This window comes from Aegilops tauschii, chromosome 7 (genome assembly GCF_002575655.3).
Source record: "Aegilops tauschii subsp. strangulata cultivar AL8/78 chromosome 7, Aet v6.0, whole genome shotgun sequence".
NCBI classification, from domain to species: Eukaryota; Viridiplantae; Streptophyta; class Magnoliopsida; order Poales; family Poaceae; genus Aegilops; species Aegilops tauschii.
The window spans coordinates 101,065,697-101,087,979 of NC_053041.3; the positions used below are offsets into that span (position 1 = coordinate 101,065,697).

The 22,283-nt window shown below is 45.4% G+C and overlaps 1 protein-coding gene across 1 annotated transcript; it reads left to right on the plus strand.

The window, feature by feature from the left end:
- Window positions 1-9,491: 9,491 nt before the first annotated feature.
- LOC109750053 (probable transcriptional regulator SLK3) lies at window positions 9,492-17,672 on the plus strand. The gene is made up of 10 exons (XM_020309004.4): window positions 9,492-9,744; window positions 12,095-12,914; window positions 12,993-13,121; window positions 13,509-13,557; window positions 14,151-14,365; window positions 14,491-14,559; window positions 15,259-15,359; window positions 15,461-15,554; window positions 15,696-15,765; window positions 16,349-17,672. The coding sequence occupies exons 2-10, from the start codon at window positions 12,201-12,203 to the stop codon at window positions 17,431-17,433; spliced, it is 2,526 nt and encodes an 841-aa protein (XP_020164593.1). The 5' UTR covers window positions 9,492-9,744; window positions 12,095-12,200; the 3' UTR covers window positions 17,434-17,672.
- Window positions 17,673-22,283: the final 4,611 nt, after the last annotated feature.

The window sequence follows — 22,283 nt, forward strand, 5'->3', positions numbered from 1 at the left end:
GGTAGCCTACCAACTAGACCTACCCAAGGGGCTGTCAGACGTCCATGACGTATTACACGTCTCACAATTGAGAAAACGTGTGAGTAACCCGGAGAAGCATGTACCTCATGAGGGCATTGATGTACAACCAGATCTCACCTAGAGAGAGAGGCCGGTAAAGATATTGGAGGAATCTGAAAGGAGGACCCGTCAGAAAACGACAAAAATTTTCAGGGTTCAGTGGAGCAACCACACTAAGGATGAAGCCACATGGGAAAGGGAAGATTTCCTCCAGGCAGAGTATCCATATCTATTTGAGGATCAGCAAAAATCTCGAGGACGAGATTTTTCCTAAGGGGGTAGGTGTTGTGACACCCAAATTTTTATTTGGATTTTTCAAAAAATTTATTTGACTTGAGGGAGGTGATTTAAATTTTTCTTCAAAAGAACCCTCCCTTTCAAATAAATTTCTTTTTTTGGCAAGAGTTTTATTTGGATTCACCCAAGATCTGTTTTTGGTCTTGGAGGTTCTTGCTTTTCATTTGGACTCAAGACAAAATACTTTTCACTTGGGAAAATGCCTTTTGAAAATCTCTTTGAAATTTGCACTATGGCTTTTGGAATAATCCTTTGCCACTTTCAACATTTCTCTCTTGCCATGGCCTTAGTGCAAATACTCCCTCCTAAACCTTCCCTCACCTTTGGATCATGAGTTGCATCAAATCCAGCAAGTTGAACCTCCCCATATGATTATTTTCCATTTAAATCTTATTCAAACAAATTTCTGTCTTCCATTCTAGCCATTGGTGATTTACAAAGGAGCTACACTTTCTGCTTTGATTTTTGCCCCCAAACCAATTCCCCTTCCTAGTCCTTTGAACCCTCAACCAAGATCCAGGAAGATCCACTGGTCTTCAGTTCAAATTTTTCAAACTATACTTGCTGCAAGTTTGGACAAGATTTGTCAAATTTGGTGAAATTCATTCAAATCTTTCTCCAAAAATTCCAAGTAAAATCAGGCAGCCTCTGGGTGCATTGAGTGGTCACCTCACCAAGTCCCAGCCCCAGGAAAAATTTTCTCATTGCCAAATCATTCTGTCGAACACCTGCAGTGCTTTGTCAAACTCAGGTTCAGTAAAGTTCAGAGAACATTTCAGTGCACTGTCGTTTTCTTCAGAACTTGTTGTCGATCTCGACAGTGCCTCGATGTCGCCTTGCTCCCCGTCCCCTCCCCCTTGTTCCTGCACCGCACGAGTGTCTGGCACCTTGCGGACATCGGCGACGAGCAGCAGAAGGTGCGCCGCCCCGTGACCGACGCCAGCGGCGGCTTTGCGGCCGCCAGAGAGAGGCGCGGCGATGACGGCGCCACCCAGCGCCGCCCAAGCCATCGGAGCTCGCCGCGTGGCCTTCCACTCCCCAGAACGAGCTGCCACTCTCGTCGTGAACCGCAGGGCGCGGAGCGCGCTCTCTGCCGCCGACGTGCCCGTGCGGCCACCCCACCGTGGACCGGCGCCGTTACGCTAAGACCAGCCGAGATTAGCGGGGGAATGACACCAGTAACATCCACTGATGCTGCCTAGCCACTCAAACCTCCTGCCAATCCACTGCATCGCCGTAATTGCTCGCCGGAGATTCTCCGTTCACGGCCACCCCGTCGATCCGCCTATAAATAGAGGCCCCGAGCTTCAACCCGAACCCACACCATCCCTGCACTCCACCTAGAGCACGCCTAGCCACTGGAAGAGCCCCGAGGAGGTCTCCTTCCTCGACTCCGGCCGCCGCGACCCGCCACGGGATCCAGCTCGATTCGCTCCCGTGCGTGCACCTCTGCCTCCCATCTCTTGCCAGTAGCTTCACTATGCATCCCTCCTTCTGACCCGCGCTTCAATTCGAAGTTTGCAGCCCTCCATCGGAGTTCCCCACCCTCACCCGAACCGCCGTCCGCCGGAGAAAGTGTCGCCGTCGACGTGGTACTCCCCGTTGGTCCAGTCCACCACCCACCGACGCGGAAGAACACGCTGAAGCTCTTGGTACCCTCCGATCTCCCTGACTCGCCGTGGTTCGACGCCGGCGTCCACCGCAGTCTTCGGGCGCCGGCGAGGTTTTTAAACCTGACATGTGGGACCCCCTGTCAGCCTCTCTTCTGTTTCCACTCGCGAACCGTTTTCTGTTGGCGCCTTCGGGCAAAATACGCTTTCCCTTTTTAGCTGGCGCATTTCTTTCCGAAGCATTTTCTGTTTTCTCAGTTTAAACCCTGAAACTTTTATGTTTCATTACAGATAAGTCCCTGGACAGAAACCTTTATAACTTTTTAATAAAAAGGAAGTTTTGAGTGATTCTTTTTCTGACAGTCTTAAAATTTTGTCGAGTTTTTTATGGGATTTATTTGAAATTTTTGTGGAGAAGTTTCTGTGCACGCGTTGGTTTTCACGTTAGTGCCCGTTTTCGTTGTGCCGTAGGTTCCGGAAGAGGTGACGGAGCCACGAACTTTGCCGAGCTAGACTCCGACTTCTCTGAACCAGGCAAGCATGTTTTGAACTTTTGATATGACAGGTGTTTGGCATGTTTGCGTGAAAGTTTGTGCGTGGCATATGAGTGTCGGTGAATACCTCGTTGCTTGTGAGGCAACTACCCGCATGTTCCAAAGTTGCGATGATCTCTGATGAGAGATGGCCTAATCATGTGGTGACATGAAGGGCAGCAAGGTGGTACTATTGTAGCATACCAGCCTTGCGTCATCCGACGAATTCCGACGTTAACGTGGACGGAGTCACGTTATCGTCCTTTCCCCTTCCGTGCTACCACATGTTTCTTTGCCAGGATGCGGTTTAGTAAGTTGGTAACCTCTTTCCGTGTACACACCAAACAGAGGGGCCGGGATGATGGTACCTTGGCCCAGGATTAAAGCCAGTCATCCGGTCAGGGGGCATGGGTGTTTCCGGTTGGGACCGAGAGGTGGGCACCCCCTTAGAGCGCGCGTATAGAAATTTGATCCCATGCTACGCGAGGTTGTAGCCTCCCCGTCTCAAGGTTTTTCTTGAACGTTGCCGAGGGTGATCCCTGACTTCGGAATGCTGAATGGGTGTGTACTGGTTAGACGTGTTTCTTCTAAAACACCGTAAACGGAACTAGTCCCCGTGACTACTGGAATCCTTTGGCTGTGGTTAAGTACAAACTCTGCAGAGTCAAATTCTTCCAAGTCATCGTATCCATGATCAAGTAGTGAAATCAGTATATCCATATCTATCCGCGTGGAAAAAACTTGTCCCCGGTGAACAAGCTCAAGTGGTAAATCTAGTTTAATTGTTATTCCTGTGGATGGACTAACTTTATATTTGTCTCGTACTTGTGATAATTTATGTTTCCCAAACTATTGAATTATTGAGCTACAATATAAGCCCTTTATGTGACGTCGCGCAGACGTCCGACTGTGGCGTATTTTTGTTTCTTACTTTAAATATAAGCCCTTTATGTGATGTCGCTCAGACGTCCGACTGTGGCACGCACTGCCTTTATTTCTGTTATAAGCCCTTTATATGGTGTCGCCCCGACGCCCGACTGTGGCATTATTATTCTTGCAGTTTCCTCTCGAGGAGTCATTCAGACCCTCGTTTGGCACCAGTATTATTATTTTTGCAGTTTCCTCTCGAGGAGTCATTCAGACCCTCGTTTGGCACCAGTATTATTATTTTTGCAGTTTCCGCTCGAGGAGTCATTCAGACCCTCGTTTGGCACCAGTACTACTATCCTTGCAGTTTCCGCTCGAGGAGTCATTCAGACCCTCGTTTGGCACCCAGTATTTATTATCTCTATGTCTGAACGCACTGGTTAACTTGTTCATACGCTTCATGTTTTCATTTGTTATATCTTATGTCCGAACTGTCTTGCGAGTACTTTCATAGTACTCACCTGGCTTGTTGATTTGGCCAGATGTTGACGAAGGCGATCTCTTGGATGAAGAGTTTGATAGCGCGTCCGACGCCTAGAGGAGTCCCAGTCAGTCCTGCGCGATCCCGGATATTGGTCACTTGTGTTATATATGCTTCCGCCACCCGCAATAAGTCTCCTCGAGCCTCACTCCGACGCTCGATGAGCTGTAGTCTTCAGGAGTCATATCACTCGCTTCGCGGTGATATTTCCCTCACCGTTTTTATCGTGAGTTAGTAGTTATGCCACCCTATCCGCCGTCTTATTTTATCGGCGTGCATGTAATAAATTGTTGGGCAGTCTCCGCTCAACCTTGTATTATATTCAGTACTCCTGGTATTTTTCTTCTGTGACCAAGATATTGTCTACCAGTGAGAAGGAAATTCTTCCTTGCTGGTCCGTTAAAGGGATTGGTCTCTCAATAATTATTTTATTGAAAAACCGGTCGTGACATATCGCTAGCCCTCCCCCTTTTCCTTTCCTAGGGCTAGCCAAACAAGGGAGGGGACGCACCAACCCCCTTGTGGGCTGGTCTGTCCCCTCCTTTGGCCAATAAGTCCCATATCTTGCCGGTGGGGGGGGGGGGTGCCCGGTACCCCTTTCGATGACCCGATTCCTTCTCGGTACGTCCCGAAACACTTCCGGTGTCCAAATACCATCGTACTATATATCAATCTTTACCTCTCGACCATTTCGAGACTCTTCGTCATGTCCGTGATCTCACCCGAGACTCCGAACAACATTCGGTCACCAAAACATATAACTCATATAACACTATATCGTCAACGAACGCTAAGCGTGCGGACCCTACGGGTTCGAGAACTATGTAGACATGACCGAGACACCTCTCCGGTCAATAACCAATAGCGGAACCTGGATGCCCATTGGCTCCTACATATTCTATGAAGATCTTTATCGGTTGAACCGTTATGACAACATACGTAATTCCCTTTGTCCATCGGTATGTTACTTCCCCGAGATTCGATCATCGGTATCTTCATACCTAGTTCAATCTCGTTACCAGCAAGTCTCTTTACTCGTTCTGTAATACATCACCTTGTGACTAACTCCTTAGTCATTTTCTTACAGGCTTATGATGTGTATTACCGAGAGGGCCCAGAGATACCTCTCCGATACTCGGAGTGACAAATCCTAATCTCTATCTATGCCAACTCAACAAACACCTTCGGAGATACCTGTAGAGCATCTTTATGATCACCCAGTTATGTTGTGACGTTTGATAGCACAGAAGGTATTCCTCCGATATCCGGGAGTTGCATAATCTCATAGTCGAAGGAATAAGTATTTGACATGAAGAAAGCAATAGCAATAAACTAAACGATCATTATGCTAAGCTAACGGATGGGTCTCGTCCATCACATCATTCTCCTAATGATGTGATCCCGTTATCAAATGACAACACATGTCCATGGTTAGGAAACCTTAACCATCTTTGATCAACGAGCTAGTTTAGTAGAGGCTCACTAGGGACACAGTATTTGTTTATGTATTCACACATGTGTTTAGGTTTCCGATCAATACGATTCTAACATGAATAATAAACCTTTATCATGAATAAGTAAATATAAAAATAACAACTTTATTATTGCATCTAGGGCATATTTCCTTCACAAATGTGTGTAACGATTGGATTTTGTGTGGAGGCTATATATAACCCTCCACCCCCTTCTCCATATGTGAGAGAGCCATCAGAACGTGCCTACACTTCGAGCATACATTTTCTAAGAGAGAACCACCTACTCATGTGTTGAGATCAAGATATTCTAATCCAACCACAAGAATCTTGATTTCTAGCCTTCCCCAAGTTGCTTTCCACTCAAATCATCTTTCCACCATATCCAAATCTATGAGAGAGAGAGAGTTGAGTGTTGGGGAGACTATCATTTGAAGCACAAGAGCAAGGAGTTCATCATCAACACAACATCTATTACCTTTTGGAGAGTGGTGTCTCGTAGATTGGTTAGGTGTCGCTTGGGAGCCTCCGACAAGATTGTGGAGTTGAACCAAGAAGTTTTTAAGGGCAAGGAGATCGCCTACTTCATGAAGATCTACCCGAGTGAGGCAAGTCCTTCATGGGCGATGGCCATGGTGGGATAGACAAGGTTGCTTCTTCGTGGACCCTTCATGGGTGGAGCCCTTCGTGGACTCGCGCAACCGTTACCCTTCGTGGATTGAAGTCTCCATCAACGTGGATATACGATAGCACCACCTATCGGAATCACGCCAAAAATCTCCGTATCTTCATTGCATTTGCACACTCCAATCCCATCCCTTTACTTTCTTGCAATTAGCATGCTTTACTCTTTCCGCTGCTCATACTCTTGCCATGCTTGCTGGAAATGTATTGTGAATGCTTAAACTTGTGCTAAAACTTCACCTCAACTTGAAGAACTTAAAAATTGGCACTTTTACTTGTTGAAGGGTCTAATCACCCCCCCTAGACCCCTCTTCTCGATCCTTTCAAGGTAAGACAACCTCGATGACAAATATGTTGACGAAGAAACATTCGGCCATGAGTAGGCTGTGGTGAGGTCCACAACTTGCTAGAACATCATATCCAAGCATACGCATTTAAACTAACCATGCACCAATTCTTAGGCATTTTCCATGAAGTTACCAGTGATATACTTTTGTTCCCCACAATAGACAAACATGTTCAATGCCCGTCGATCAACTAAGACATTTTTTATAACTTAGACAGTTTTTTGAAACTAGCAAAATGTCGAAGCAGCCCTACGCCATGGATAAAGCACTAGAACGGTATGAAAAAACACAATCCTTAGGTTGAGAGACACCTGACAATTATGTAATACACCTCATTAGCTCCAGAAAAGCGAATCATCCACATATCGAAGGTCCCTGAACCATCCACAGATGGTGTTGCTCACCCTGGAGAAAGAAATGAGTACCAACCCCGATTTATCCTTACCACCCCATTGCGCCATTTCATCATGGGTAATACACAATTTAAGAAATATTCCCATCAACATACCCTATATTTAGCGAATTTGTTGACACAATTTAGTCCTCCTTTCCAAGAAATTGTCTACAAATCGACTAGAAAGGCCCACCCATCAGACTGGCGATGAATTCCACAGGGACTACATTTGTAAAATACACAAAAATTAGTAATGGGGTGGATTATAAGAAGGAAAGGAAAATTTATAATGATTGGCCACTCAAGACAAATCAACAAGTCGTCTCGATCATGCTCTGTCAGGAGACAAATGCAAGACCCATGATGGCTAGGGTTAGTGATCGGATGGTTTGGTAGTGTTTCGAAAGCAATTGAAGCCATGATGACAAACAATGAAGTGAAGGGAAATGTATCAATCAAGGTAAGAAAACCTCGAGGAAAAATGCGTTGACGATGAAACATTAGGTCGCGAGTAGGCCGCGACAAGGGCCAAAACTAGCTGGAACATTATGTCCAGGGATAAGTGTTTTAGAATAACCATGCACCAATTGTTAGGCATTTTCCACGAAGTTATGTGTGAGATATTTTTGTTCTCCGCAATGGGTAAACATGTTCAATGCTTGTCAATCAACTAAGACATTTTTTAATAACTAAGACATTGTTTTGAAAGGAAATTGCTTCACGGACGACAGTTTGCACATGATCTGCGAACGATGCTTCCTCCCCAACCGTTCTCCTATATGCACACTCACTGTTGGTGCTTCCACGTAAGAATCGTGCAAGCGTTGGCTGCACCTTTGTCATGTGTATAGCAGCGTTGGTTTTGAAACTAGCAAAGTGTTGAAGTAGCCCTCTACCACAGACAAAGCACCAAAACGTATGCAAAATAAATAAATACAATCTTCATGTGGAGACACAACCGACAAATATTTAAGGCATCTCATCCGCTCTAGTAAAGCGAGCCGTCCACATATCGCGGGTCGCAGCACCGCCCATAGATGGAGTTCCTCACCCTAGAGCCTTAATGGGTACGAACCCAGGCCACCATGTGATATACTTATCCTGACCACCCCACGGTGCCATTTAATCATTGGTAGTACAGAATTTGAGAAATATTCTCGCCAACGCAACAAAATTTAGCCAACTTGTTCACACGGTGCGGTCCTTCTTTTGAGCAAACTGTCTCCAAACTGACTAGAAAGGCCCACCCATGAGACTGACGATAAATTCACTGGGAGCACATTCATAAAGTACACAACTTAGCTCGCAGTGAGATGGATTATAAAAGGAAAGGCACACCAGTAGTGTCTAGCCACTCAAGCCAAATGAACAACCCATCTTGATCAGCCTGAGCCGCTCCGTCACAAGACAAATGCAATACTCGTGACATCTAGGGTTAGGGTTAGGATGGTGTGGTGGCGTTTCGAAGATGATTTAAGTGACGATGACAAGCAGTGAAGTGAATGGGAATGTGCCGGCCATGGCCAAGACGACCTCACAGACTCATGCGTTGGTGACAAAGCATTCCACCACAAGGAGGACTCAACGAGGGCCAACAATATAACCCTCTCTCAAAGTCCATGCGTTTCTTGACTAATCATGCGTAAATTCGTAGGCATTTCTGTAAAGTTGTCGGTGAAATAGTTCTATTCCACACAACCGATAAACATGTTTGATGCTCATCAATCACCCAAGACATTTTTATTATAACAAAGGCACTGCCTTTTCTTATAGAAAAGCTAAGGCATTGTGTTTGGTTTGATAAGACCATGCCAATGTGTTGTTTTGTTTGTTATTCATTATTGTTGGTATCAAAACACCTACTAATCCTATGATTATGTCTCCTCCCTAAACATGTAAAACCACAATAATCAGCCAAAACTAATACTACGACGGACGGCCAAGCCTAGCCTAGCGCACGATAATGATTAGATTAAGCACCAAATAATAACAATAATAATAATAATAATAATTGTACTAGTAAAACTCGAAGAACATGCTTGTCCTCCCTGCTGACCTCAACCCCCCCCCCCTCACAAAGCAAAGCCTCTAAAACAGGTGAGACGAGCCGCGTGCGTCAAGTAGATGTGCTCCTTGGCAAATGATGTGCAGTTGTCCCGAGAAGGAAAATGGTAGAAAGCTACACGCACCCGTCTCATCTCACCCACACAAAAACAAGGCTCACGCTAACACATAGGGCCGAGAAGCTTCCAGGCCCCAAGTCAGTTATACATGTAACGTGCACGTAGCCTTCCTATCGACTGAAACACACTAGCTCGGCCAGCCGTAAAGCGGGTCACACCACTGATAGGTGAGCCCACAGGTTCTGTTTGGGTCCACGACGCGAGACCCGCGTGCAGGAACTCTCATAGTTTTTCTATGAAGGACATGATCCATTCACACCCACTCATCATCACAGTCACTGACACTCAGACCCCACCCGGCTCGCGCGGCCCATGATGTGCGCCGTGCCGCGTGCACATAGCGTGAGCCGACCTTCCCTCCCGGTCATGCGTTCCCACCATCCGGCCAATCGCGGGCGACCACGTGGGAGCTCGACCATTGAATCTCGATCGGAGGGCTGGGAGGACGCGGATGGGCCCGCGCGACCCGTCGATGTGGGTCACCGCGGGACGGGCCACTGGCTGGCGCCGGTCGCTGCCCCGCGAATCTATTTAACCCGGCCGCCCTCGGTCGCCCGCCGGCGACGCCGCCGCCCGCACACACGCAGCCACCAGAAGCGGAGGAGAAGAAATAAGAACTAGTGTAGAATAAAAAGGGGAAAACAACGCCAGAAAGAATAATATCCGGAGCACGAGACCAACGAGGAGGACGAGCGGCAGCACCACGGAGGAGGAGGAAGAACAGCGACCGACTACGACCGCCCGCGAGCTCTCGAGGTGAGGATTTCTCCGCACTCGATTGGTGATATCTGCGCTGGTAGTAGATTGGTTCGATTCATGGCTCGGCTTCAATCCGCACGACTGCTTCGAGGGGATTTGTGTCCGTGTTCTTGATGCGGGGGGACAAACAGGGGGGAGTTTCCGCCGTGGAGACGGCCCCGGTCGCCCCAATGCGGCGGCGCCGGGAATTTGGGGGAGGAAATCCTCTTCTTGCGCTAGAAAGGTGTAGCCCCGAGAGGAGTCCACCAAAAGCAAGAGCTGAAAAGAGCGTTGAATTTCCGAACTCACAAGTTCTCTGGATCTTGAGAAAGAGTACCTCTGGTGTTGCTTGAGTTGTTGGGGAGGCCATAAATGCCTGGAGCTCAAGGTTTTGTCTTCTCTTTCTCTACCTGTGTTGGTCGGTAGTATCGGTTTGCCTGCAGCTTTTGTACTACGAACTGGGGTGAAGTTAGCTAGGGGTGAACTCTGTGATGGCACAATGCCGCTCCCTGCTCGTTAGGTTTATCTGCTTGTGATTTCTTGAGTTGAGTCTGCGCCTTGTGATTCGATTCCGTTTAGGATGAACCGGCTGATTTCGAGAAGGAAAGAAACCGATTTTGGGGAACCAACAGAGCGTATTAATCAATCACCTCTAAGAAAGCTGCGGCAGAAGTTAGCACACAGTATCCAAATTGTGTTGTTGCAGAACATTTGCCCCCCCTCACCCCCATTCAATGAATCTTCGAATTCCCCTGTGATTGATGACCACCTTAAAAAATGGCACACTCTTGTCTGTATTGAAGGATATAATTCGTCTCCTTTTTGTATTTTTCTTCTTTTTCTTGGGGAGGTAGATCTTCTTATTCCCATTACTTTGACCTTTTCTCCAGTTTCTTAGGTTAGGCGGTCTATCTTCTGTGTCCTGTTTTAGTTAAGTTTTGAAGCAGTTTTTGTTTATCAGGGTTTCTTGTTTTAGTTGCAGTGCTGCTAAGTCTGTAATTAAATAGTCCAAACAAAGTGGCAGGTGATGATGCAAGGTTTTTTTCTTTTTCTTTTAACTGAATTAGGTGGGTTTGTCTACCTGTGATTTTCTTTTATGTTAGAGGGAGCCACGCCACTGACACGTGGGCCCACGGGTTCTCTCTGGGTCCACGGTGCGCGACCCGCCTGCGTGAGCTCCCGTAACTTGCTGCCCTTGGAGAGCACGTTGGCTCTGCACCCATCCACCGTTGGCGTCACCGACACCTGGGTCCCGCCTGGCGCGGTGTGCGCCGTTCCGCGTGCGGAGATTTCGAGAAAGAAATAAACCAATTTTGGGGAACCAACAGGGGAAAATAATCGATCACCTCTAAGAAAGCCACGGCAGAAGTTAAAACTCACTATCCAAATTGTGTTAGTGCGGAACATCCCCCCCCCCCCCCCCCCCCCCCCCCCCCCCCCCCCGCCCTCAACGAATCTTCTAATTCCCCTGTCACTGATGACCACCTTAAAAAATGACACACTCGTTTCTGCATTGAAGTATACAATTTGTCTCCTTTCTGTATTTCTTTTTCTTTTTCTTTCTGAGTTAAATCTTTTTATTCATTAAATTGACCTTTTCTTCTAGTTTCTTAGGTCAGGCGGTCTATCTGCTGTGTCCTGTTTTAGTTGGGTTTTGAAGCAGTTTTGTTTATCATCAGGGTTTCTTGTTTTAGTCGTAGTCCTGCATAGTCTGTAGTTAAATATCCAAACAAAGTGGCAGGTGATCATGCAAGATTGTATTTTCTTCTAATTGAACTAGGTAGGTTTGTGTTCTTGTGATTTTCGCCTTTGCTTGTTTATTACTGTTTGGTTTGTGATATCTTGCAAGTTCACATGGGACTGTACATCGCTGAACTTTTCTCACTAACCAGCTTCCTTTGTCTTGTGCTTTCCTTTTGCCAGGGTGAATAGAAAGCAACTCTCTTTGCTGTTAGGAACTTGATCATGCGAACGTGTAGTTGCAATTTGCATTGATTGTATCTATGTGCTACTTTGTAATTCAAATGAAATATCCTGTCTCAGTCAACTTCTCTTGCCCTGTTTCCTCTCTATTTGTGTTATTTCTGGCTTCTTTTACGCCGGCCATATAACCTGTATTCCTTTTGGAAGTTAAGTCAATGCATTTCGTCTCTGAGATCGGATTAACACTTTCCTTTTGATGATGGCTATTTTTATCATTGATGTCCTGAAACGGGTCCTCCTAATTTTGAGACTTAGAAGTTAGTAACTTAGAATTATGCGTCCTGGACTGTTGGTTCATAAGCTCATTGGTTGAGAAATTTTGCGGTGACTGTTTTCTTGATTTGCTTCATTGCTTCAAAATATTACTGATAATTACACTTTACAGTTTCCAGCGAAAATATCCGAAGATCCTTGCTAGTTTCCAGTGACATTCTATCCCATTAAACAAGATTCTTCAAGGTGATGGTTCAGTCTCAACCCTGCTGACCTCCATGTCCGGGGCCCCACGCTCCAACCTTGGACTTGTTCCCAGGGACATGAATGGTAGCCTTCCAGTTAGTACTACAAATTCCTCTGGGCCAAGCATTGGTGTTAGCTCTTTGGTGACCGATGGCAACTCATCACTTTCTGGAGGTGCCCAGTTTCAGCAAAGTACGAGCATGAATGCTGATTCATTCACGCGCCTTCCTGCCTCTCCGATGTCGTTTTCGTCCAATAACATTTCTGGCTCTTCAGTCATTGATGGCTCCATCATGCAGCAAAGTCCACCCCAAGAGCAGATGCAGAAGCGGAGAGCATCTAGTGTAACATCACAACCTGTGATTGATGCTGCTGCCGCATTTCATGCTCAAAAGAAGCCAAGAGTTGATATTCGGCAAGATGATATCTTGCAACAACAGTTGATTCAACAGCTGCTTCAAGGTCAGAGTTCTCTTCATCTCCAGGGCCAACATAACCCACAGCTTCAAGCCTTGATCCGGCAGCACAAACTGGCACAAATTCAGCAACAACAGCAGCATCAGTTATCACAGCAATTTCCTCAGCATCAACATTCTCAAGTTGGCATACCTCGGCAACCACAGTTGAGGCCACCGCTAGCACAGCCTGGAATTCAGCTAGCTGGACCTGTTAGGACTCCTGTCGAGAGTGGGCTTTGTTCTCGAAGGTTAATGCAGTATCTGTATCACAAGCGTTACCGGCCAGATGTGAGTTTCTGCATTTTCATACATTTATTACAAGATACACAACAGTGGAAGTACAATTTACTCAAAATTGTCTTGTAGAATAATCCCATAACATACTGGAGGAAGCTCATTGATGAATATTTTGCACCACGATCAAGAGAAAGATGGTGTGTGTCATCATATGAAAAACCAGGGAATACCTCAGCTGCTATTCCACAGACATCCCCGGTTAGTAAAAATTTCATATCTGAAATTATGTTGAATAGATGTTTAAATAGTATCATACACCATCTTTTTAAAGTTCTGCTAGGATTATTCAACACTGTTTATTATCGATTACCGTTGATGGCAGTGAGAAACATAATTTGTATGTGTAGCCACTTGAGGAAATATTTGTTATTTTAGCCTGCACTAGTTATTTTAATTGAAAGTTTGAAACCGTCCTGCAATGGCTATTTTAATTATATATATCTATTTTGTGTAATGAACCCGCTGATAGCTGATAAAGCCAATTCTTTGTCTGCTGTCCATGCATGGCCGAAATCCAGGGTACTTATTCCTTGATGTAGTATAAGATCTATGAAATTTCACACTCCTATTCTTTCCTTGTTACAGGGTACATGGCGTTGTGATATTTGTAATACGCATTCGGGGAAAGGATACGGTAAAATGTTATATCCTTGGTTGTTTGCACATTTCCCTTCATGATTGCTCACTTCATATGAATGCTGATTTGTTTATGCTTATTCTGTTATTCCTCTATTTGCCAAGCTCAGTATTCTTGTACATGTCTTGTGCTTTACAGAAGACAATCAACAATATTACTTTCTAAGGAAGCCATTAAGCATCAAGAGTGCAAATAAAAGTAGCTTTACAGAAGACAATCAACAATATTACTAAGGAAGCCATTAAGCATCAAGAGTGCAAATAAAAGTATCTTATGAAGTTGTTAACTCACTGAGCAGTACAGAATACCTTATCATAAGAAATAGTGGGTTACTGTCATGAATGAAGAATAACCTCATAGTTTTGGCATTTTATTTCTTCCACAGCAAAGCTTTCTTTGTGTTATCATGCACTTTGCCCCTCATGGGTTTTAGATGAACACCTTGATTGTCTGTTTTTGGGGCTCTTTCTGTTTTGCTTCTTCATTTTGCAATTCTCATAAATAAGATTTTAAGTTTTTCTCTGCAATGTAATCAATAATTTCTTTTTGAGCTCACCCAGTTTCCCCCCTTTCTCTTATCTATCATACAGAGGCTACCTCTGAAATACTTCCTAGACTCTGTCAAATTAGATTTGACCACGGTGTTAAGGATGAATATCTATTCCTTGACATGCCGAACGAGTACCGGTTGCCCAACGGACTGCTGCTCCTGGAGCATGCTAAAGTTGTTCAGAAGAGCATCTATGAACACCAACATGTCACACATGAGGGACAACTGAGAATAATATTCACTCCAGAACTAAAGGTATGTTCCTAGTTGTAGTAGCTATCCCATACCATAGCACCTTTTGGGTGTCTTTTCTTGGGCATTTGTGGATTTGTGGATATCTTGAAGTGAGAATCATTCTTATGTGCTGATTGCATATGCAGATTATGTCCTGGGAGTTTTGTTCACGGAAACATGACGAGTATGTCACTCGCAAGTTTCTAACAGACCAGGTAAAGTTCTTATACCAGTATGGGCTTCCTGTTCCATCTCCTATTTGATTAACCTTTGGTTGAAAGGCTGCATATGGTTGAGCTATGGCCTACATATTCACAGTGTGATTTGATGCCTGGCATCTTGTAGTTTTGTGTTTATGACATAAATCTAATGGGCATTGCTGCTCCTGGGTGATTGGGGTGTGAAAAGACCAGATCCCTCTCACGCTAGTTTTATCACCCATTTGCTTAACTGTCTACTCAATTAAGTTACAGATGGCTGCAGGCGGAAAACACCAAAGACGATTGAGTAGGCCGTAATTCATTTCAATCCTCATGTTTGCCATAGCACCTTTCAAAATCACTTGCTACAAGTGGGGCCATCTCTCCACCGTATCTGCCGTCTTGTTTTGTGGTTCTAAATATTTACTATGATTATTTTACGGTTTTGCAATTTGAAAGCTTCCTGTCGTTTCATAAATTTTCCTTCCAAATGGATTTATTTGTTACTTAGTAGGAAATGGTAAAGCACGGGCATTAAACCAGTTCACCTAATTATAAATCTTAATCTGTGGCTTTTCTCCCTTTTCAATGGAATGAAACGCAAGGGTCCCCTGCGTTTTCTCGAAAAAAATCTTAGTCTGTGGCTTTGTGTGTTGCGCTTTAACTTTGGTACCCTTCTATATTTTTCTTATGCACATGCTTTTGTTTTTTCAGGTAACACATATGCTGCGTGCTACCCAGAATTATCAAGCTACTGTCACTAAAAATGGACCCGCTGGCCTATCGAACGATGAGGCACAAAACGCTTGCAACCAGTTAGTAAAACTACACAAATATTTAGTTGATTCTCTCTAGAGTTGAATTTCTGATATTCTAACCACTCCATGTAAATTATTTTTTTGTATGAAATTTGTAGGTTTGCGTCAGCATCACGACAACTAGCGAAAAATATAGATCACCACAGCCTAAATGAACATGGTCTTTCTAAAAGATATGTTCGCTGTTTGCAGGTAACTGGAGTTTCCCTAAGTAGTATTTACTTTTCTATTTGCTCAACATTTTGTAGTCTTGATATTTTCCACATGGCATTATATGGTTTTATTCCGTATATGTGCATTATGGCGTGTTGATTGCTTATGCCCTCTTGGCAGATATCAGAGGTGGTGAATCACATGAAGGATCTAATTGAGTTCAGCCACAAGAACAAGCTCGGCCCTATAGGTAGGAGCATGCACATACACCAATCGTCTTTAGTACCTAGGTGCTGTATTAAGTTTCCATAAAACAGTTTTGACCAGTGATTCTCATGAATATGGTAGAACTAAGCATAGCATTTTGGTTTCTTCCAAAAAGTTAAGCCATAATGCATGTTCTATTGTATTACCTCCGTACCAAAATATAAGACGTTTTTGTAGGCTGGGCTAGTTGAGCCTACAAAAACTTTAATATTTTGATATGGAGGTAGTACTTCATAAGAAACATCTACATGACTAGAAACTACGTTCAAACTCCAGCCGAGCTAAAAACCCAGCTAATATCATGCAAATTTGGTCGTAATGCAACTTCTGAACTAGTGAGAGATGTGGACTGTGAGCTTGAACATGTACAAATTGGTTGTGATGCAAACAGTGCGGAGCTAAACATTGTATGCCACCTTTAGGGCTTCATCATATTTGCTGCTGATAACAGCAAATCATAACAACTGAAGAGAAACATTTGTGACATAGTGGCCCTGCTTTGCCCATTGATCCCATTGATCCGTGAGATAGTTTAAATGTTTAATATTTTGCCTGTTCATCTGCAGAGGGCCTGAAGAACTATCCCAAACAAACTGCTGGACCAAAGCTCACGGTGCAGAATTTGCATGACTCAAAGGCGGTCAAAACAGAAATAAGCCCCCATGTGAATAACGAGGTTCCAGGTGTTGGAGCAATTAGTAATAATCCGCAGAATCCTGCAGCACAAAGCAATTACCAACATATGCTGAGAAGCTCAAGTGCAAATCAGTTGCTTCAGCAGGAGGCATCACAGAATGCTGCGGCAATGAACAGTTACCAGAATATGTTTAGAAGCTCAAGCGCAAATCAGGGCTTGCTCCAGCAGGAGGCATCTCAGAATGCTGCTGCGCTAAACAATTACCAGAATATGCTTAGAGGCTCAAGCCCGAATCAAAGTTTGCTTCAGCAGGAGGCGTCGAGTACCTTCAAAGGTCCTACAGCGGTGCACAGTGGCATTCAGCTGGAAGCATCTAGGTCGTTCCGTGCGGCTCAGCTTGGGCAATTCCAGCATCCCATGTCGTTCCAGCAAGGTATGCCCCAACACCAGCATAACAATTTCCAAGGCCTGGGCGCTAGTCCACAATTCCAGCAGCATGTGATCAATCAGCTGCTGCAAGAAGCCAAGAACACCAATAGCCGCGCTCTTGCTCATCAGCAACAACAGCAGCAGCACCATCAACAGCAGCAGCAGCAACACCATCAACAGCAGCAGCAGCAGCAGCAGCAGCAGCAACATCAACAGCAGCAGCAGTCTCCTAGCACTCCCAATGCAAATGGTGGTCTTGCATCTGGAGCCGCGGTCGCCAACATCGCTGCTAGCGGAGAGCAGGCACAGCACATGAATAACGGCGCAGCAAAGGGCGCTGTTCTGATGGGTATGACGGGGCCTAGTAATCTGATCAACAGTGGAGCTCGCATGGTCCAGCGAAGCAGCAGTTTCAAGTCAGTGAGCAGCAACCCGGCTGCTTCTGGCGGCAATGCGGCGACCCCAAAGGCGGAGTCTGTGCATGACATGGACGACCTGGAACATCTCATCTCCCACGAACTTGTGGAGAGCGGGCTGTTCATGGGGGAGCAGCTGGGGGACGGTGGCTTCTCGTGGAACATCTGACATCATTGTCAACTAAAGTCTCGCTACTCTGAGCGCTTTGTTTGATGGTGATATCGCGGTAGATTATTAAAAGTTTTTCTTCTTTTTTCGAGATCGCGTTCGCTGCCTGGAACAGTCTCTGGTGATCATAGATTGATGAACCTTCAGCTATGTGAGAGTGAGTTGGTTTGGATAGCAGTGCAACCCAGTGTTATTAACTAGTATGGAATGACATGATGTGGTTGTCATTTGTGCTGCTATCTTCTTACCAGTGTTTGGTACTTTGGTCTGCCATCTTTTCTTACTACCCATGGAGTAGTAGATTATATCCAATAGAATGTAGCATAGCAACTGGCATTGCAATGCTACACTAGCAGGTACACAGGCAGTGGCAATCACAGGAAAACCTCGATAATATTTAAGCTTGTGAGGCATCAGGACAACTTGTACAAATTACAGTGGGGATAGATCCTTTGGCTTAGTGCATTTTTTTCAACTAAAATCTGATGATTTTCTTCCTTTTAGCGAAAGAAATATTAAAATATTTTTATTTTTCTTAACGTCAATAACGTGTTGATATTCCCTGTTAGAACTAACGTTCCTTACATGAGGCTTTTTGAGTGAAAAACGCCATCAGGTAGTGTTTCCTTGAAAAAAAAACACTCACAACGAACGTTCTATTGCAGAAAGATTTGCCATGTTAAGAAAATGTCATGCTAGTAGAAATAACTGTTAGTAATTTGTCTCGTTGCAGCAGAGTAATTTGTCATGCGTACCAGAGATTCGCACATGGCAAAAAGAAAAGCCATCATCAGAAGAAAGTTGCCACAGGTGTCCATGATTTGCTATGGTACAGAGAAGAATGCTGCAGAAAAGAAATTACCACGCATGTCTACAAGAATTTACCATGTTGCATTAGGAAAACTGCCGTGCTCCACATAAAAATTGCCACGACACTAAGATAGAGACAAAAGTTCACGCGACGCTAATATAGGGAAAAAGGTTCCCTCAAGAAGGTCGTTCCCTCAGGTATTGTCGAAGCATCCGTGAACATTGTTCTGTATTTATCCGTGAACATGTTCAGACATGTCCGCTTTAAACCCCTGTTTGTCTATGCATAAAGCCGTGTCCTTTGATTGTCCGTACATATGCATATGATTGATGGAAATGAAAAAAAAAGAAAAAAAAGAGATAGTGACCTTGAGTGAGGTGGGTCCAACGTGACGGTGTCCAGACGTTCGAACAACCGTTGTTTTCTCCGCAATATAGGCTGGGTTTGGGAGTTTGCGGACAACCTAGACATTTATTTTAGGGGTTGGGAGGACGATTTAGAGCACGACTGCACGAGCACATTCATCGGAAAAACAATTGTAATATAAAAAAAGATCACTGCTTGTTGGGCCTGAGTTTATCGGTCCGTGTCCTTCAAGGCCTGCGATAGGCTGCCAGTAGCCAGCAGCGAGCAACGACATACAGATGCGAGTTGCCTACCCCTAAAAAAGAGATGCGAGCCGCCTCCTCGTTGCCGTCTTCTTCCCCACAAACCCCCAAATCCCACACGATGTTGGCCACCTGCAATTGCGCCCGTACATCTCGCGAGTCACTTGACGATCCGTCCCTTCTACCCAGCCGCGGGGCGGCTTGGGGGACGGCTGCTCTGTCCGATGGCGTTGGCTGTTGGTGGTGCAGGAGACGGGAGAGGAGGTCACCGTCGATAGGAGGTGACGAGGGAGACAAATCCCGTAGTATCTTCCTGCGGTGTTGACGCCCGTGTTGCGGAGCACTAGGAGGCGCCGACGTCGACCGTGCACTCTGGAAGAGTACATATTTAGTCCACATCATGAATTTAGTATCATTTCCACCATTTTATAAAGCTCGGTGTTAGCAAGTGGCAAGGCTATCACCAAGTAGAGCAGCAGTAGAGAGTAGAGAGTACGAGTAGTCTGTGTATGATAGGATAGGTGTGTACTAGGTCTAGGGTTGCAGAGCGACAGGTAGGGGGGAGGTGTGCCTGAGCAGAGTGAAAGGATCGATATAGTTGACTAGAGGGGGAGGGGGTGAATAGGCAACTAACAATTTTTAGCTTGTCTTTACCAAATTAAACTTTGCATCAAAATAGATTGTCTAGATATGCAACTAGGTGAGCAACCTATATGATGCAACAACAACAAGCACACAAGCAAGCAAGGCAACACAATATAAGCTTGCACAAGTAAAGGTAAGAGATAACCAAGAGTGGAGCCGGTGGAGACGAGGGTGTGTTACCAAAGTTTCTTCCCTTTGAGAGAAAGTATGTCTCCGTTGGAGCGGTGTGGAGGCACAATGCTCCCCAAGAAGCCACTAGGGCCACCGTATTCCCCTCACGCCCTCACACAATGCGAGATGCCGTGATTCCACTAATGGTGCCCTTGGAGGCGGCGACCGAACCTTTACAAACAAGGTTGGGGCAATCTCCACAACTTAATCGGAGGCTCCCAACGACACCACGAAGCTTCACCACAATGGAATATGGCTCTGCGGTGACCTTAACCATCTAGGGTGCTCAAACACCCAAGAGTAACAAGATTCGCAAGGGATTAGTGGGGGGAATCAAATTTCTCTTGGTGGAATTGTAGATTGGGGCCTTCTCAACCAATCCCTAGAAAATCAACAAGTTTGATTGGCTAGGGAGAGAGATCGGGCGAAAATGGAGCTTTGAGCAACAATGAAGCTTGGGGAGGGAAGAGGTAGTCTTCTTGGGGAAGAAGACCCCCTTTATATAGTGGGGGAAAAATCCAGCCGTTACCCACCCACTCAGCCCGCGACCCGCGGTACTACCGCACACGCTCGCGGTACTACCGCTCGCGTGGCAGTGACCAGACGAGGCCTTGTTGCGTATAGCAACAAGCGGTAGAACCGCCGGAGCAGTACTACCGCGCGCCCTTGCGGTGTCAGTTGGGCTGGAAAGGCACGCACTAAATAAATTACGTCCGTGGCTACTTCCGCTGAGTTTAGGACTGTGCAAAAAATCCGGCACGGTACTACCGCTGGCAGGGAGTGGTACTACCGTGTGGGGGTGGAAGTAAAAAATTACTTCCGCGCCTACTTCCGCACGCGCCAGTGTCAGGGCCGGAGCTAGCGGTACTACCGCTCACCAGGAGCGGTACTACCGCGCCCTTGAGCGGTACGACCACAAGGCCCTGCGGTACTACCGCGCCCTTGAGCGGTACCACCACAAGGCCATGCGGTACAACTGCTCCCTTGAGCAGTACTACCGCATGCCACAGACACTCAAGCATTTGAAAGCCTTCATTTCACAGAGACAAGGGTAAATGACCGGTGCTCCAATGAAAAGAAGGAAAGATGGTGCAAAGGAACAGATGTGTACGTGTTGATTCCATCCTAACCTTTCCGAAGTGGACCCCCTCTTAATAGTACGGCTTTCCTATGACTCAAATCCACCGAAAAGAAACGTAGAAAACCGCCGTCTTTGATAGGCTCCGAGGGGCACCGAATCGTCTTGTGCCTAGACATGAGATATCTGAAATGCTCAATGCACACGATTAGTCCGCAAATGCATTGTCATCAATCACCAAAACCACATAGGGAGATATATGCCCTTACAATCTCCCCCTTTTTGGTGGATTGATGACAATACGGGATTTGCACATAAGGATATAAAATGATCATAAGCAAACCCAACATCTATAAAATATAGACAGGCTCCCCCTAGATGTGTGCACTCTATAGATATGTTTTGGACTACATGGAACACATACTAGGATCAACACTCTGCCTATATTTTATAGGCAAGACAAAACTTGCAACAATATAAGTGACACTAAGCATGGAGGCAAGGTAAAGTAAGTGAGCATAAAGTAAAGGGCACAAGATAACATAAGCTCACAATCTACTAAACATACTAGACAATAAGATAAGCTTGAGGGCATATGTCTCACACCATATGATAGCATAGGTCTCCTGGTCTCACACGCACACCAACACAAACCAACAAACCAAAGCCACGAAGGTTCAACAAAACGAAAGCAACAAGACTCGCAAATCCTACACTCTCTCCCTCGTTGGCATCGAGACACCAAAAAGGCAGAGAGTACACCTACGACACAGGTGGTAGCTCCTGCTGATATGATCACCCATCAAGCTCCTCATCTGTCCCAGCAGCAGGAATGGACTCCCCATCTGACTCAGTCCACTGATAGCCCTGCTCTCGCCATCCAGGCAGCCTCAGGAGTGATGGTCTTCTCTTACCCGCTCGACACTTGCTCGCCGAGCTTCCTCAAGATCCTCTTGTCGCACTGGCGACTCTCCTTCTGAGAAACATGGGACTTGTACTGCCCCTTGGCCTGAAGGAAATATGCCCTAGAGGCAATAATAAAGTTATTATTTATTTCCTTATATCATGATAAATGTTTATTATTCATGCTAGAATTGTATTAACCGGAAACATAATACATGTGTGAATACATAGACAAACAGAGTGTCACTAGTATGCCTCTACTTGACTAGCTCGTTAATCAAAGATGGTTATGTTTCCTAGCCATAGACATAAGTTGTCATTTGATTAACGAGATCACCTCATTAGGAGAATGACGTGATTGACTTGACCCATTCCGTTAGCTTAGCACCCGATCGTTTAGTATGTTGCTATTGCTTTCTTCGTGACTTATACATGTTCCTCTGACTATGAGATTATGCAACTCCCGTTTACCGGAGGAACACTTTGTGTGCTACCAAACGTCACAACGTAAATGGGTGATTATAAAGGTGCTCTATAGGTGTCTCCAAAGGTACTTGTTGGGTTGGCGTATTTCGAGATTAGGATTTGTCACTCCGATTGTCGGAGAGGTATCTCTGGGCCCACTCGGTAATGC